General features: G+C 41.7%; 1 protein-coding gene across 1 annotated transcript in view; it reads left to right on the top strand.

Moving 5' to 3' along the window:
* mao (monoamine oxidase) overlaps positions 1-14,103 on the top strand; it is a 200,912-nt gene that overhangs the window by 139,069 nt on the left and 47,740 nt on the right. The window contains exons 5-9 of the mRNA XM_067992899.1: positions 190-281; positions 3,959-4,100; positions 8,415-8,564; positions 11,451-11,610; positions 13,087-13,183. Coding sequence (XP_067849000.1) covers positions 190-281; positions 3,959-4,100; positions 8,415-8,564; positions 11,451-11,610; positions 13,087-13,183 — 641 coding nt within the window. The remainder of the gene's footprint in view (positions 1-189; positions 282-3,958; positions 4,101-8,414; positions 8,565-11,450; positions 11,611-13,086; positions 13,184-14,103) is intronic.

Below are 14,103 nucleotides of genomic sequence, written 5' to 3'. Positions count from 1 at the left end.
TGGGAAGGTGAGGGTGAGAATGGAGTCAGCATAGTGTATGCAGGCAAGAACCTACACAAAGCATAACTAATTCTCTGAGCCCGAAATCTAATATTTTATCCCCTGATAGATGCACTTCAACACAAGTCTCATAACTTCAATTAATAAGAAGAATATTCCTGTAAAGGATAATGAACCTTGTTTTTCCAGATACCAGTTGAAGCACCATGGACAGCACCCCATGCTGAACAATGGGATAAAATAACAATGCAACAGCTGATAGACAAACTTTGCTGGACCAAGTAAGTTTTTAAAAATTTTCTTTTTATTGGTTTGCCCGGGTTCAATAGCCACATTCTTCAGGCCAGCTAGACTCGCGTCCCTGTTCCAGAGAGGGTGGGTGGATGGCCAGTTTCCATACTTGTGCCAACACTGCCTATGATTAGCCATCAGGAGATATGAATTACTACCCAGTCTGAAGTATCCAATCTGATTTTTTTCCCTCTCCTTGTGCCGAGATGCAGAATCCCTCTGCTTGGCACAACTCAGATTGAGAATTGAACACAATGGGAAATTGCAGCATCCCACTCCACAGAACTAACACACCAATTCTCAGTTCTATCACAGTGCTAGACCAGGTAAAACTATCTTATTCACTAGCATAGCCTGGCTCTCCTGAGAATTACTGACATTTACGGTAATTTTAAAAGCAATTCCTGCACTGTGTGTGGACCTCTTGCTTACTTATCTGATGAGGACCAGATTAATTTAAAGATTAGTTAAAAGGTAACTGTGATCCTTTCATCAGTTTCTTTTAAAATATACGTTAAAAAGCATTGATTCATAAAGGTACTGTAAGCACAGAGTTGCTATTATAGATCTTTTGTTATATTATATTATGTTATGTACTCAGGATGAGAAAAGGTCATCAGGCCTGCACACACTCACTGAAGCTCTGCTACCAATGGTGCGGCAAATGGTGGGAGGGGGCGGATTCACAGAAGGTCAAGTCAAGGGGATGTACCATTCAGGAGGCTATATAGGGCTGGAGAATATTTTAGCGATAGGATGGGGAAAGGCCATAGACAGATTTAAAGATAAGGATAAGGATTTTAAATGTGCTGCAGGGGAGACCAGGAGTTGGTGTAGATCAATGAAAACCGGGGTGATGGGCAAGCAGGACTTACTGTAGGCAAGGATACATGTAGTAGAGTTTTGGACAAGGTGGAGTTTACAGAGGATGGGAGGCCAGCAAGGACTGCTGGAGTAATTGAGTCCGAAGGTGACAAAGTAATGCATAAGGATTTCAGTGACGGAGCGGCTGTGGTAGGGCTGGAGATGAGCAATGTTGCAGAGGTAGAAGTAAGCGGTCTTGGTGATGGATAGGACTTGGGGTTTAAATCTCAGCTTAAGATCGAACAGGTCACGAGGATTACAGATGGTCTGGTTCAGCCAGTAGCCCAGGGTCTCAGAGAATTTTGCTGTTAAACTAATCTATATGTATTATTTGATATTATACTTAATAAAGTAAGGGGTCAACAAGATTCCTAGTTGTCTTTGCAATATTACTTGGCTACAGCCCTTTTTGCCAATAACAGGACATGTGTTTAGTGCTGTACTTTAATCATAGAATCATAGAAAGATTACAGCATGGAAGGAGGCCATTCGGCCCATTGAGTCTGTGCCATCTCTGTGCAAGAGCAATCCAGCTAGTCCTACTCCCCTGCCCTATCCCTGTAGCCATGCAATTTTTTTCCTTTCAAGTACTTATCCAATTCCCTTTTGAAGGCCATGATTGAATCAGCCTCCACCATCCCCTCGGGCAGTGCATTCCAAACCCTAACCACTCGCTGTGTTAAAAAGTTTTTCATCATGTCACCTTTGCTTCTTTTGCCAATCACCTTAAATCTATGTCCTCTGGTCCTTGACCCTTCTGCCAATGGGAACAGTTTCTCTCTATCTACACTGTCTAGACCCTTCATGATTTTGAATACCTCTATCAAATCTCCTCTCAATCTTCTTTGTTGCAAGGAGAACAACCTCAGCTTCTCCAGTCTATCCACGTAACTAAAGTCCCTCATCCCTGGAATCACTCTAGTATATCTCTTCTGCACCCTCTCTAAGGCCTTCATGTCTTTCCTAAAGTGCGGTGCCCAGAGCTGGACACAATACTCCAGTTGTGGCCAAACCAGTGTTTTATAAAGGTTCATCATGATTTCCTTGCTTTTGTACTCTATGCCTCTATTTATAAAGCCCGGGATCCCGTATGCTTTTTTAAGCGCTTTCTCAACCTGCCCCTGCCACCTTCAATGATTTGTGCACATATACCCCCAGATCTCTCGGTTCCTGTACCCCTTGTAGAATTGTGCCCTCTAGTTTATATTGCCTCTCCTCTTTCTTCCTACCGAAATGTATCACATCGCACTTTTCTGCCACATGTCCACCCATTATATCCTCTTGAAATCTATATCCTCTTGAAGTCTATCACTATCCTCCTCACTGTTCACTACACTTCCAAGTTTTGTGTCATTTGCAAATTTGGAAATTGTGCCCTGTACGCCCAAGTCCAAGTCATTAATATGTATCAAGAAAAGCAGTGGTCCAAGTACCGACCCCTGGGGAACACCACAGTACATCTTCGTCCAGTCCGAAAAACAACCGTTCACCACTACTCTCTGCTTCCTGTTACTTAGACAATTTTGTATTCATGCTGCTACTGCCCCCTTTATTCCATGAGCTTCAGTCTTGATGACAAGCCTATTACGTGGCACTTTATCAAACATCTTTTGAAAGTCCATATACACCCCATCAACCGCATTGCCCTCATTAACCCTCTCTGTTACCTCATCAAAAAACTCTATCAAGTTAGTTAAACACGATTTGCCTTTAACAAATCCGTACTGGTTTTCCCTAATCAATCCACACTTGTCCAAGTGACTGTTAATTCTGTCCCGGATTATCGTTTCTAAAAGTTTCCCCACCACCAAGGTTAAACTGACTGGCCTGTAGTTACTGGGTTTATTCTTACACCCTTTTTTGAACAAGGGTGCAACATTTGCAATTCTCTAGTCCTCTGGCACCACCCCTGTATCTAAGGATATTTGGAAGATTATGGCCAGTACCTCCGCAATTTCCACCCTTACTTCCCTCAGCAACCTAGGATGCATCCCAACCGGAACAGGTGGCTTATCTACTTTAAGTACAGCTAGCCTTTCTGGTACCTCCTCTTTATCAATTTTTAGCCCATCCAGTATCTCAACTACATCTTCCTGTACTGAGACTCTGGCAGCATCTTCTTCCATGGTAAAGACAGATGCAAAATACTCATTTAGTACCTCGGCCATGCCCTCTGCCTCAGTGAGTAGATCGCCTTGTTGGTCCCTGATCGACCCCACCCCTCCTCATACTACCCGTTTACTGTTTAAATGCCTATAGAAGACTTTTGGATTCACTTTTATGTTAGCTGTCAGTCTATTTTCATACTCTGTCTTTGCCCCTCTTATTTCCTTTTTCACTTCCCCTCTGAACTTTCTATGTTCAGCCTGGGTTCTCACTTAATGACACATGGTAGTGTATAAACCCCCAAAGGCAAGTTCATGTATGTACACTTAATGCACTCTAACTACATTCCTGCATGCACTGTTTTTACGCAGGTATAAACAAGTTAACACCTTTAAAAATAATAGACACAGAAATGTCGTATGAGCGCATTAAGAGTTTGTATCTCAACTTTGCCAATCGGAATTTCTATTCCATGGATTATTGCAGTCGTACACTTCTTTGTTGAACCTGTCACATTCTTGTAGCTGCTTTGCTGTCGCTGAGTTTCAAATATTTTGTTGGTATAACCTTTTGAATATTTATGGTCTGGTTAACTTAATCTTCACAATTGAGGAATTGTACCACAACTCAGCCGCACTGTTTTCTGTGAGCATCTGATGAGTTTTCCAGACATTTCCCTCTTAATTTTAATCTGTAGGGTTGCCAAGCTCTTTGCTACACTCTTTGTAAATGTAAATGTCACCTCCGAACCACATGAAGTCTCTGCTCTCTGGTTCCTGTGGTATGTCAAGCAGTGTGGTGGAACAACACGGATATTTTCAACAACCAATGGCGGACAGGTGAGCAAACATTTTAAATATTGTGGATGCTGATTGACTTGTTCCAGTACATCTTGTGAAAAGATCGATAATAAATAGCAGTGGGGAAATTTGTACATATTTGTATATGTGTATTGCCTGTGTAGAGTGGGAAAAAGGTGACTTGCATGGGAGAGAGAGGGAAACCAGGGAATTATAGACCAGTTAGCCTAACATCTGTTGTGGGGAAAATGCTGGAGTCTATAATTAAGGATAGGGTGACTGAACACCTTGAGAATTTTCAGTTAATCAGAGAGAGCCAGCTTGGATTTGTGAAAGGTAGGTCGTGCCTGACAAACCTGATTGAATTTTTTGAAGAGGTGACTAAAGTAGTGGACAGGGGAATGTCAATGGATGTTATTTATATGGACTTCCAGAAGGCATTTGATAAGGTCCCACATAAGAGACTGTTAGCTAAGATAGAAGCCCATGGAATCGAGGGAAAAGTACGGACTTGGTGAGGAAATTGGCTGAGCGAAAAGCGACAGAGAGTAGGGATAATGAGTAGGTACTCATATTGGCAGGATGTGACTAGTGGAGTCTGTCTTGGGGCCTCACTTATTCACAATATTTATCAACGACTTAGATGAAGGCATAGAAAGTCACATATCTAAGTTTGCCGATGACACAAAGATTGGTGGCATTGTAAGCAGTGGAGATGAAAACATAAAATTACAAAGGGATATTGATAGATTAGGTGAATGGGCAAAACTGTGGCAAATGGAATTCAATGTAGACAATTGTGAGGTCATCCACTTTGGATCAAAAAAGGATAGAACAGGGTACTTTCTGAATGGTAAAAAGTTAAAAACAGTGGATGTCCAAAGGGACTTAGGGGTTCAGGTACATAGATCATTGAAGTGTCATGAACAGGTGCAGAAAATAATCAAGAAGGCTAATCGAATGCTGGCCTTTATATCTAGAGGACTAGAGTACAAGGGAGCAGAAGTTATGCTGCAGCTATACAAAACCCTGGTTGGACCGCACCTGGAGTACTGTGAGCAGTTCTGGGCACCGCACCTTCGGAAGGACATATTGGCCTTGGAGGGAGTGCAGCGTAGGTTTACTAGAATGATACCCGGACTTCAAGGGTTAAGTTACGAGGAGAGATTACACAAATTGGGGTTGGATTCTCTGGAGTTTTGAAGGTTAAGGGATGATCTGATCGAAGTTTATAAGATATTAAGGGGAACAGATAGGGTGGATAGAGAGAAACTATTTCCGCTGGTTGGGGATTTTAGGAGTAGGGGGCACAGTCTAAAAATTAGAGCCAGACCTTTCAGGAGCGAGATTAGAAAACATTTCTACACACAAAGGGTTGTAGAAGTTTGGAACTCTCTTCCGCAAATGGCAATTGATACTAGCGCAATTGCTAAATTTAAATCTGAGATAGATAGCTTTTTGGCAATCAAAGGTATTAAGGGATATGGGCCAAAGGCAGGTATATGGAGTTAGATCACAGATCAGCCATGATCTTATCAAATGGCGGAGCAGGCACAAGGGGCTGAATGGCCTACTCCTGTTCCTATGTTCCTATCAGGTGACTTGCTTCTGGCAATTGAAGCATTAACTGTCAAAATTGCATCTGAATTCTCATTAGATGTCTTTTTTATTGTTGTGGCGGATAATTTAACAGAGAATGTCGGGTAGAACTTTTTCCTGAAAATTCTCTAAAAGTGCCTTTCCCAAGCAACCTGAAAAATAACGAGTCCAGATTTCTATCGACGTGTCCCTTTAAGAAAATGGTGCTGTTCTGTATATGTGACTCAGCAGTCTGTTATCAGAATGACAGTTGATTCTGTACCAACAAGTTTTGCACACTTCCTCTATTAGTATCTGCAAATAATTACCTTTGAAGATAATTTTTATTTTCTGTCTTTATAATTTCCAAACGATTTATTGATTACACATCTTATTTAATGGTTGGGTATCTGTAGCATCCTGTTTTTCTGGTGGTCTGGTAATTTTCTGGTTGTGGTATCTCATTTCCCCGTTGGCCTGAGTGGATATGTTGATAATGCTTGATATCCTTGGTAATTTGATATCCCTGGCAATTTCCATAAGTGGAAGAGTGTCCATTAAACTGAAGTCTGTACCCTTAAAAGTGACATGAGTGGGATTGCATGCCAGTTGACTCACAATTACCTTTTAACTATGGTATATTACACCAGAGGTTACGTGGGCTACCCATACCCTGTCTACTCTAAAAGGTAATAAATACCACACTGTCAGACTGTTGCATTCAGGGTAAATCTAACAGTCATATTTATTTACAAGTAATTTAATTTCACAGAGGCAGAAAGACAACAGAAGATAATGATGAATACAAATGCTAAGAAAGTAATAAAGATAGAATCAGTCCAAAATGGATTAAAATATTTTCTTTAGAATATATATTTGCACAGTCCAATAATCTGCAAGATTTCTGGAGGAAACGGTCTTTTGTGGACTTTCTGATGCAATACTTGTATGTGGATAAGGCATAGTCCTGACTGCCACAAGGAGCACAGCTGTCAAATAGACTGAAATGAAACTGAAGTTGAGCAGCTAAAGCAATGTTCTTTATGCCAGCAGAAGCCTTTCATATCAGATATCTTAATGAAGAAATATTCGGGCCAATTTAGTGGTCCTGCATGCTGTGAGAGCAGATGTACAGCTAACTCACAGTGGGGTAGAAATTTATCTGGGCATGTTCACGGGTCCAGACTCAGTGCTGCGCAAGAAAATAACATATTGGGTTATAATCTTTTCAGGAGGGACAAAATAGGTAAAAAAAAGAGGAGGAATGGCAAGTTTGGTTAAAGAGGGTAAACACGCTGATTTATGCAAAAAAAATAGAGGTTCAGACAAAGTCAGTATGGCTAGAGATCAAAGGTTTTTTTTAAAAAGAGGAATTTTTGCATTAGCAAGGTTGTACTGCAGGCCACCTAATTGAGGGAAAGAAATGGAATAGGAAATCTGTGAACAGATCAGGGAAATGAGTAGGAATAACAAAATTATTGTTCTAGGATATTTTAATTATGAACTCATTGATTGGGACAGGGAGAGAGTAAACAGAGCAAAGAGAATGGAATTCCTAAGATGTGTGCAGGGCTCAAACTGTGTGTTCACGAGTCTATATAGGGAGGGCTTTGTTAAATCTAGTTATGAGTAATGAAATAGATCAGATAGATGAGTTAAATGTGGGTGAGTGCCTTGGGAGTAGTGACCATAATATGATCAGATTTAAGGTCCAAATAGAAAGGGGAAAAGTTAGTTCCAAAACAAGGACACGAGATTAGAATAGAGCAGATTTTGGAAAGATTAGGGGGTAAACCTTGACATGGTGCAATAGTATAAAACGGGTGATCGAGAGTAGGCAGCCCGTTTTACATCTCTCCTGATTTTTATTTCCATTATGATTTCCATTAAGTCAAGATCTACGCTAAGGAGTGAACTAGTTGAGATAAGTTGGAAAGGGAAATAGGCACAAAGGACTGTAGATCAACAATGGGATATTTTTAAAAAAGGAGATTGCAAAGTTACAGAATATATACCATTAAAAAGGGAGACTACTTCAAGTTTCAAAATCCCATGGATAAAGAGGTTAAAAATAAAATAAAATTGAAGGGGGAAAGGAACGTAGGCAGCGAGTGGGCAGAAGTTCCACTCTGCTCCAGATCTGTCCTCCCGATGGCTTCTGCAGGTTTGGTGAGCCAAAATAGTCCTGATGTTCCATTGTGGCTCAGTGGTAGCACTCCCTCCTCTGAGTCAGAAAGTTTTGGGTTCAAGTCCCAATTAAGAGACTTGAACGCAAGATCTAGGCTGACAGTCCAGAGCAGTACTGAGGGAGTGCTGCACTGTCGGAGGTGCTGTCTTTCGGATGAGACATTAAATCGAGGCCCAGTCTGCTTTCTCAGGTGTATGCAAAAGATCCCATGGCACTATTTCGAAGAAGAGCAGGGGAGTTCTCCCCATTGTCCTGGCCAATATTTATACCTCAACCAACATCCCTAAAACAGATTATCTGGTCAATATCACTTTACTGTTTGTGGGACCTTGCTGTGCACGAATTGGCTGCTGCGTTTCCTACATTACAACATTGACAACGCTTCAAACGTACTTCATTAGCTGTAAAGCATTTTTGGACGTCCTGAGGTCATGAAAGGCGCTACATAAATGCAAGTGTTTCTTTGATCTGTGCTTTTTTGATGTCTTATATGTCTCATTCACGAGTGTAAATGAGCCATAGTTAATGAACTATTTTAGTGATACACGGTTTTAAATAGTTCATTAATATATGTTTTGCATTTGTAGGAAAGAAAGTTTGTTGGTGGTTCTGGTCAAATCTGTGAACGATTAATGGCTAACCTTGGAGACTGTGTAAAGCTGCAAAAGCCTGTAATCCGGATTGATCAAACACAAGATACAGTCCTTGTGGAGACACTGGATCATGAGACATTTGGGGTGAGCAAAGTGGATGGTAACAACTGATAATGCACATTATTCCAAAGTACTCCACAGGATTGGGATAGTGAATAGTGGCCCGTGGGCCCATCTGTCAACATAAGTTCAGCAGAGTGGAAGCCCCACTTGCCTTTGCCCCAGGCCAAAAAGCTCTGTCCCAAATCTTGCGGAATGGGGCCATTTGCATAGCCAGATAGGATGCCGCTGCTTACAAGGGTGTATCATTGGTATGTTCATGCAGTTCTGGTTAGTTCATTAAGCTACGCCTAGTTAAAAAAAAGGTCTGATGGATAGTGGATTGAAGGACTAGTCCATTATTTGAAGGTGGGGGAGAAGTTAAGGTAGACAATGTTAAACAGAAGAGAAGGCTTCACTGATCAGTTGTGCTCTGATACCCCTTGCAGCAGTCACGGAGGAATCCTCATGATGCCTTCCTCCATGTATGCCTGCCTCTAAAGCAATAATCCACACCCAAGTCCAGGTGTAGCAAAGTTGTATAGTGCACAGGAGACTGCAGCTCTGCAGGATACACAAGTTGGAGCATACTGCAGCCCCTTTCCCAACCTGCAAGGACATGAAAGCCGTCCTTAAGAACCCGATGATCTTCTCAATAACTACTGTGGTGTGGGCATATGCCTTAATTGTAGTGCTCCTTTGCTGCTGTTTGTGCAATTCTTATTGGAGTCATTATCTATGGGAACAGGAAGTACACCTTGTCACCTACAAGCTATTCGTTGACATGATTTTCTTCCTTAAAGCATTCAGGGAGGGCCAAATTCCAAAGGATGAATACATCATGACAACTTCCAGCAAATCTTGCATTGACGTGTAGAATCCTTTGCATGTTTTCCCATACAATCTGTACATTCAGGGAATGGAAGCCTGTTCTGTTGGGGAATCTGAGGTGGTTGAATTTAGTGGCTCACAAAGCAGCATGGGTACCATCTCACTGCTGCCTAACTGTGATGCCAAACTCAATAAATTCCACTGCTGTCCTGAAAGATGCATCATCCATCTAACTAATGCATGCCCAAACTGTACTCTGGCTAATATTACAGAGAAACCCCGTGGCTGCTTGTAATGACCATAAAAATTGAGTGCAGTTGTCAACTTACGTAGAATTACATAGAATGTACAGCACAGAAACAGGCCATTCAGCCCAAAAGGTCCATGTCGGTGTTTATGCTCCACACGAGCCTCCTCCCTCCCTACTTCATCTAACCCTATCAGCATATCCTTCTATTTCTTTCTCACTCATGTGTTTAGCTAACTTCCCCTTAAATGCATCTGTGCTATTCGCCTTAACTACTTCTTGTGGTAGCGAGTTCCACATTCTAACCACTCTCTCGGTAAAAAAGTTTCTTTTGAATTCCCTATTGGATTTATTATTGACTATCTTATATTTATGGCCCCTAGTTCTGGTCTCCCCCGCAAGTGGAAACATCTCTTCAACGTCCACCATATCACCTTCATAGCCGTAGATGGAACAGTGGGCTGATGACTGTGGCTGCAGGTGCCCATGCGGCAGCTGGCAGGGCTCCCTCATTGCCTGTTTGATGAGGTTCACTTTCTAATACATATCTGTTCACTAAGGCCCTCATGTGACCTGTGCTGCCTGTATAGCCAATAAGAGGGTAATGTCTGGTGGGCTGTATCCTCCTTAAAGTCTGCCTCACTCTTCTTTCCTCATCCTCTCCTGTTCCTCTTCTCCATGATAATGACATACAAACATATGCCCATAGAGAATGCCATATCTGCCCCTGAGAAGCCCTCACTGTGGGTGGGAGTCAAAATCTCCCAGTGGTTTCAAACTCCACAGGCAGACAGGAACAAGTCTGTAGACAGTGGACAGAATGCCAAAAAAAATCACTCCCAGCTGCAATAATCACTACTCAAACTTTCAGCAATCTTCAGATTGATCCTGACTACAGCTATGCCTTGTATTGTTCACTCTAACTCACCCCTAGTGAATTGTGAGTATAAAACCTGGAAATTCAGAGCTGCAGCACCACTGGTCCTAATTTTAATATACATTAATTATGTGACTGGGGCCTCGACGGGGCTATTGTGGAAAGCAACAAAAGGCATGTGGAAATTCGAATTAATTGATTTTTGGGCGGAAAACGGAAGGAAATGGCTACTGCCCCAACATGCTGCCCAGGAAAAGTATTTGCTCTGATCTTACACTAAAGATGCCCTGAAAATGAGGTGGAATTTTGGGGGTCTGTTTTTTCCCCCTTCCCCTCAAAACAAAAGGAAATTCAACACACACAGGCGTCATGTAAGTGCCCAAAGCTGATAGAGCTATGGTGATTCTACGAGGTAATTCCATAAGTGACATTCCAATTGCCAGCCACTCCATATAACTAATAATACAATCCTGGCAAAATTGGGGCTGCAGTTGCCAGGAACCATTTGATTTTGTCATGGCGGAGCCCACATGCAGCCCAGAATGGCATCGACACCCGCTCTCTGTTGGCGTGGGTACCACTGAGCCTTAAGGCGTTGTATCTGATGTGATGCATAGGAGTGATCTCACACACACTCCCAGACTGAAATTAAAGCGCCAGAGAAGATGGGCGGACGAACCATCTGCACCACCACCACCACCACCCCCACCTTCCAGAATTTGTCATGTCTTGGTCAATAAGGAGTAAACTTGGTAGCTTTGGATTCCGCCCCAATTTCCAGTTCCTCCATTGTTCTTATACCAAAATTCAGCCCCAAGAAGGACAGGCATTTCTGCACTAGAATCTCCACAGAGCTGACTATTAGTGGAGAATCCTGCTTATTCAACTGCGGAAGATCTTTGTGGGCAGAGGGGTTGGGTGAGGTAATGAAAGAGGAAAGAGGAAAAGAAAATTATAACTTTTTTTTGCCATTTAGGCTAAATATGTGATCAGTGCCATCCCACCAGCCCTCACTGTAAAGATTCACTATGAACCACCCCTGCCACCTCTGCGAAATCAACTCATCCAGCGTGTTCCTATGGGATGTGTGATCAAATGCATGGTATACTACAAGGAAAACTTCTGGAGGAAGAAAGGTGGGTACTTTTCTACAAGAGTAATGAACAGAATTAAAATAAGACTCTTATATGCTGACTCACCTAGGAATAGCATTGATCAGTAGTATTGTTAAAAGTTTTGCTATTATTTATATTATATCTAAATTTATGAACTTTTTACTAAATTCTGATTTAGCACTTTCATAATTAAGCATAATTGTGCATATGTGTCCTGTGTCACCAAAGTGGAAATTGGAGGGAGGAAAATGAGCTACCATGAAGCAAAGAAAGAATTCCTTGAACTGTACTAAAACTTTTTAACTTTGAAAACATAGGAATTGGTAGACGAGAAAGACCAAGTTCCTTCTATTTCGCCTTCTAATATCCTGATCGTTGCATAATGTGACAGTAATGGAGTTGTTGATTAATCATGGCAATCAATTTCTATCAATTGGTAAAACAACAGACCCGGACAATGAAAACCCCAGTGGTGAAAAGCTTTGGGGACCATAGATCCAAAGTCACCAGTTACCAAGTCACCAAGCATACTATACTTACCATATGTCACATCTCAAATTACTCATATACTGTATCCCAAAGTATTATTTTCTGAAACAAATATATCTAATTTGAATGAATTAACACTAGCTGCTTCCACCATCTCCCTAGGGAGCCTTAGATTTACCATTCGTTCACTGAAAGAATGTTTCCGCAGATTAGTTTTGAATTTACCCACTTCATGTGCAGGCCGTGTCCTCATTCTACAGTTCTGGACATGGTGAAACTGCTTGTCATGGTCTATATTATCTAGTCTCTTTCGGACCTTAAATACAACAATCATATCACCTCTCAACCTTGGCTTTTCCAGTGAGATCATGCCCAATTTACATAATGACTCATAATCCAATCCCTCCATCCCCTCAATCATTCTCGTTGCCCTCATCTGTATCCTTTCAATAGCTGCAATATCCATTTTGTTCTGCGCGACCAGAACTGCACGCAGTATTCTAAGTGCAGTCACCCAATGATTTATAAAGTGGCAAGATTAGCTCCCTATTTTGGCTAAATATTGACCCTTTAATACATCTCAACAGCTGATTTGCTTTACTCACTGCCACCAACCTTTGTTGCAATATCTTCAATTTATTGTCAATCAGGACCCCCAGATCGCCTTCATTTTCCATACACATTATTCTCTTTCCATTTAAATAATAGTCCCTTTCTGGATTTTTTGTTCTCATCTGAAGCACTTTTCATTTCTGCACATTGAGTTTCATCTGCCACCCGTCTGCCCAATTCCCAAGTATATACAAATCCTCTTACAGCTTATCCTGTTTAGCTTAACAATCTACCACCTTCATTAGCTTTGTGTCATTTGCAAATTTCACCACCATGCTTGTGACTTCTTGCTCCACATCATTTGTGGAGGTATTAAACAAAAGATAGTAAACAGATTGCCAGTCAGTTCAAAACTGCTGTCAGAATTAGATGTAATTCATTTCTCATTTTAATCAGATTACTGCGGTAGCATGATCATTCAAGATGAGGAATCTCCTATTGGTCTGACTCTGGATGACACCAAACCAGATGGCTCTGTCCCTGCTATCATAGGGTAAGTAGCATATTGGCTAGGCACCTGTAACAGTCACTAGTCACCTCTAGAAGACCAGTGATCAGAATCATTACTTTTAGTTGGAGTTTTTCTGCATGAGAATATCGTACTGCTGCATAATTGCACAAAAACATATAGCTGATTTGTATATTTACATTTTGTTATCCCCACTTGCCTTGGTGAGAGAGAGAGAACAAGGGAGATTCCCTTTTAAAAAAATTGAGACTGTCGCCACAGTCTGTTAGGCTAGTGTGGCAACCATACTCCTGCTCTGCTTCAAACGGGTACGGTAGCATAGTGGTTGTGTTACTGGACTAATAATCCAGAGTTATGAGTTCAAATCCTGCCACGGCAGTTGGGGAATTTAAATTCAATTAATTAAATAAAAATCTGGAATTAAAATACTAGTATCACTAATGGTAGCCATAAAACTACCGGATTGTTGTAAAAACCCATCTGGTTCACTAATGCCCTTTAGGGAAGGAAACCTGCTGTCCTTACCTGGTCTGGCCGATATGTGACTCCAGACCCACAGCAATGTGGTTGATTCTTAATTGCCCGATTGAAATGGCCTAGCAAGCCACTCAGTTGTAAAATTTCGCTTAAAAAAAGTCACAATAAGAATAAAACCGGATGGACCATCCGGCATCGGACCACTAGGCACCAGACACGACAAAGGCAAACCAAGCCCAGTCGACCTGGTAAAGTCCTCCTCACTAACATCTGGGGACTTGTGCCAAAATTGGGAGAGCTGTCCCACAGACTAGACAAGCAACAGCCTGATATAGCCATACTCACAGAATCATACCTTTCAGCCAATGTCCCAGACTCTTCCATCACCATCCCTGGGTAGGTCCTGTCCCACCGGCAGGACAGACCTATCAGAGGTGGCGGTACAGTGATATACAGTCAGGAGGGAG

Source organism: Heptranchias perlo, chromosome 11 (genome assembly GCF_035084215.1).
Source record: "Heptranchias perlo isolate sHepPer1 chromosome 11, sHepPer1.hap1, whole genome shotgun sequence".
NCBI classification, from domain to species: domain Eukaryota; kingdom Metazoa; phylum Chordata; class Chondrichthyes; order Hexanchiformes; family Hexanchidae; genus Heptranchias; species Heptranchias perlo.
This window is presented reverse-complemented; position numbering and strand designations above follow the sequence as displayed.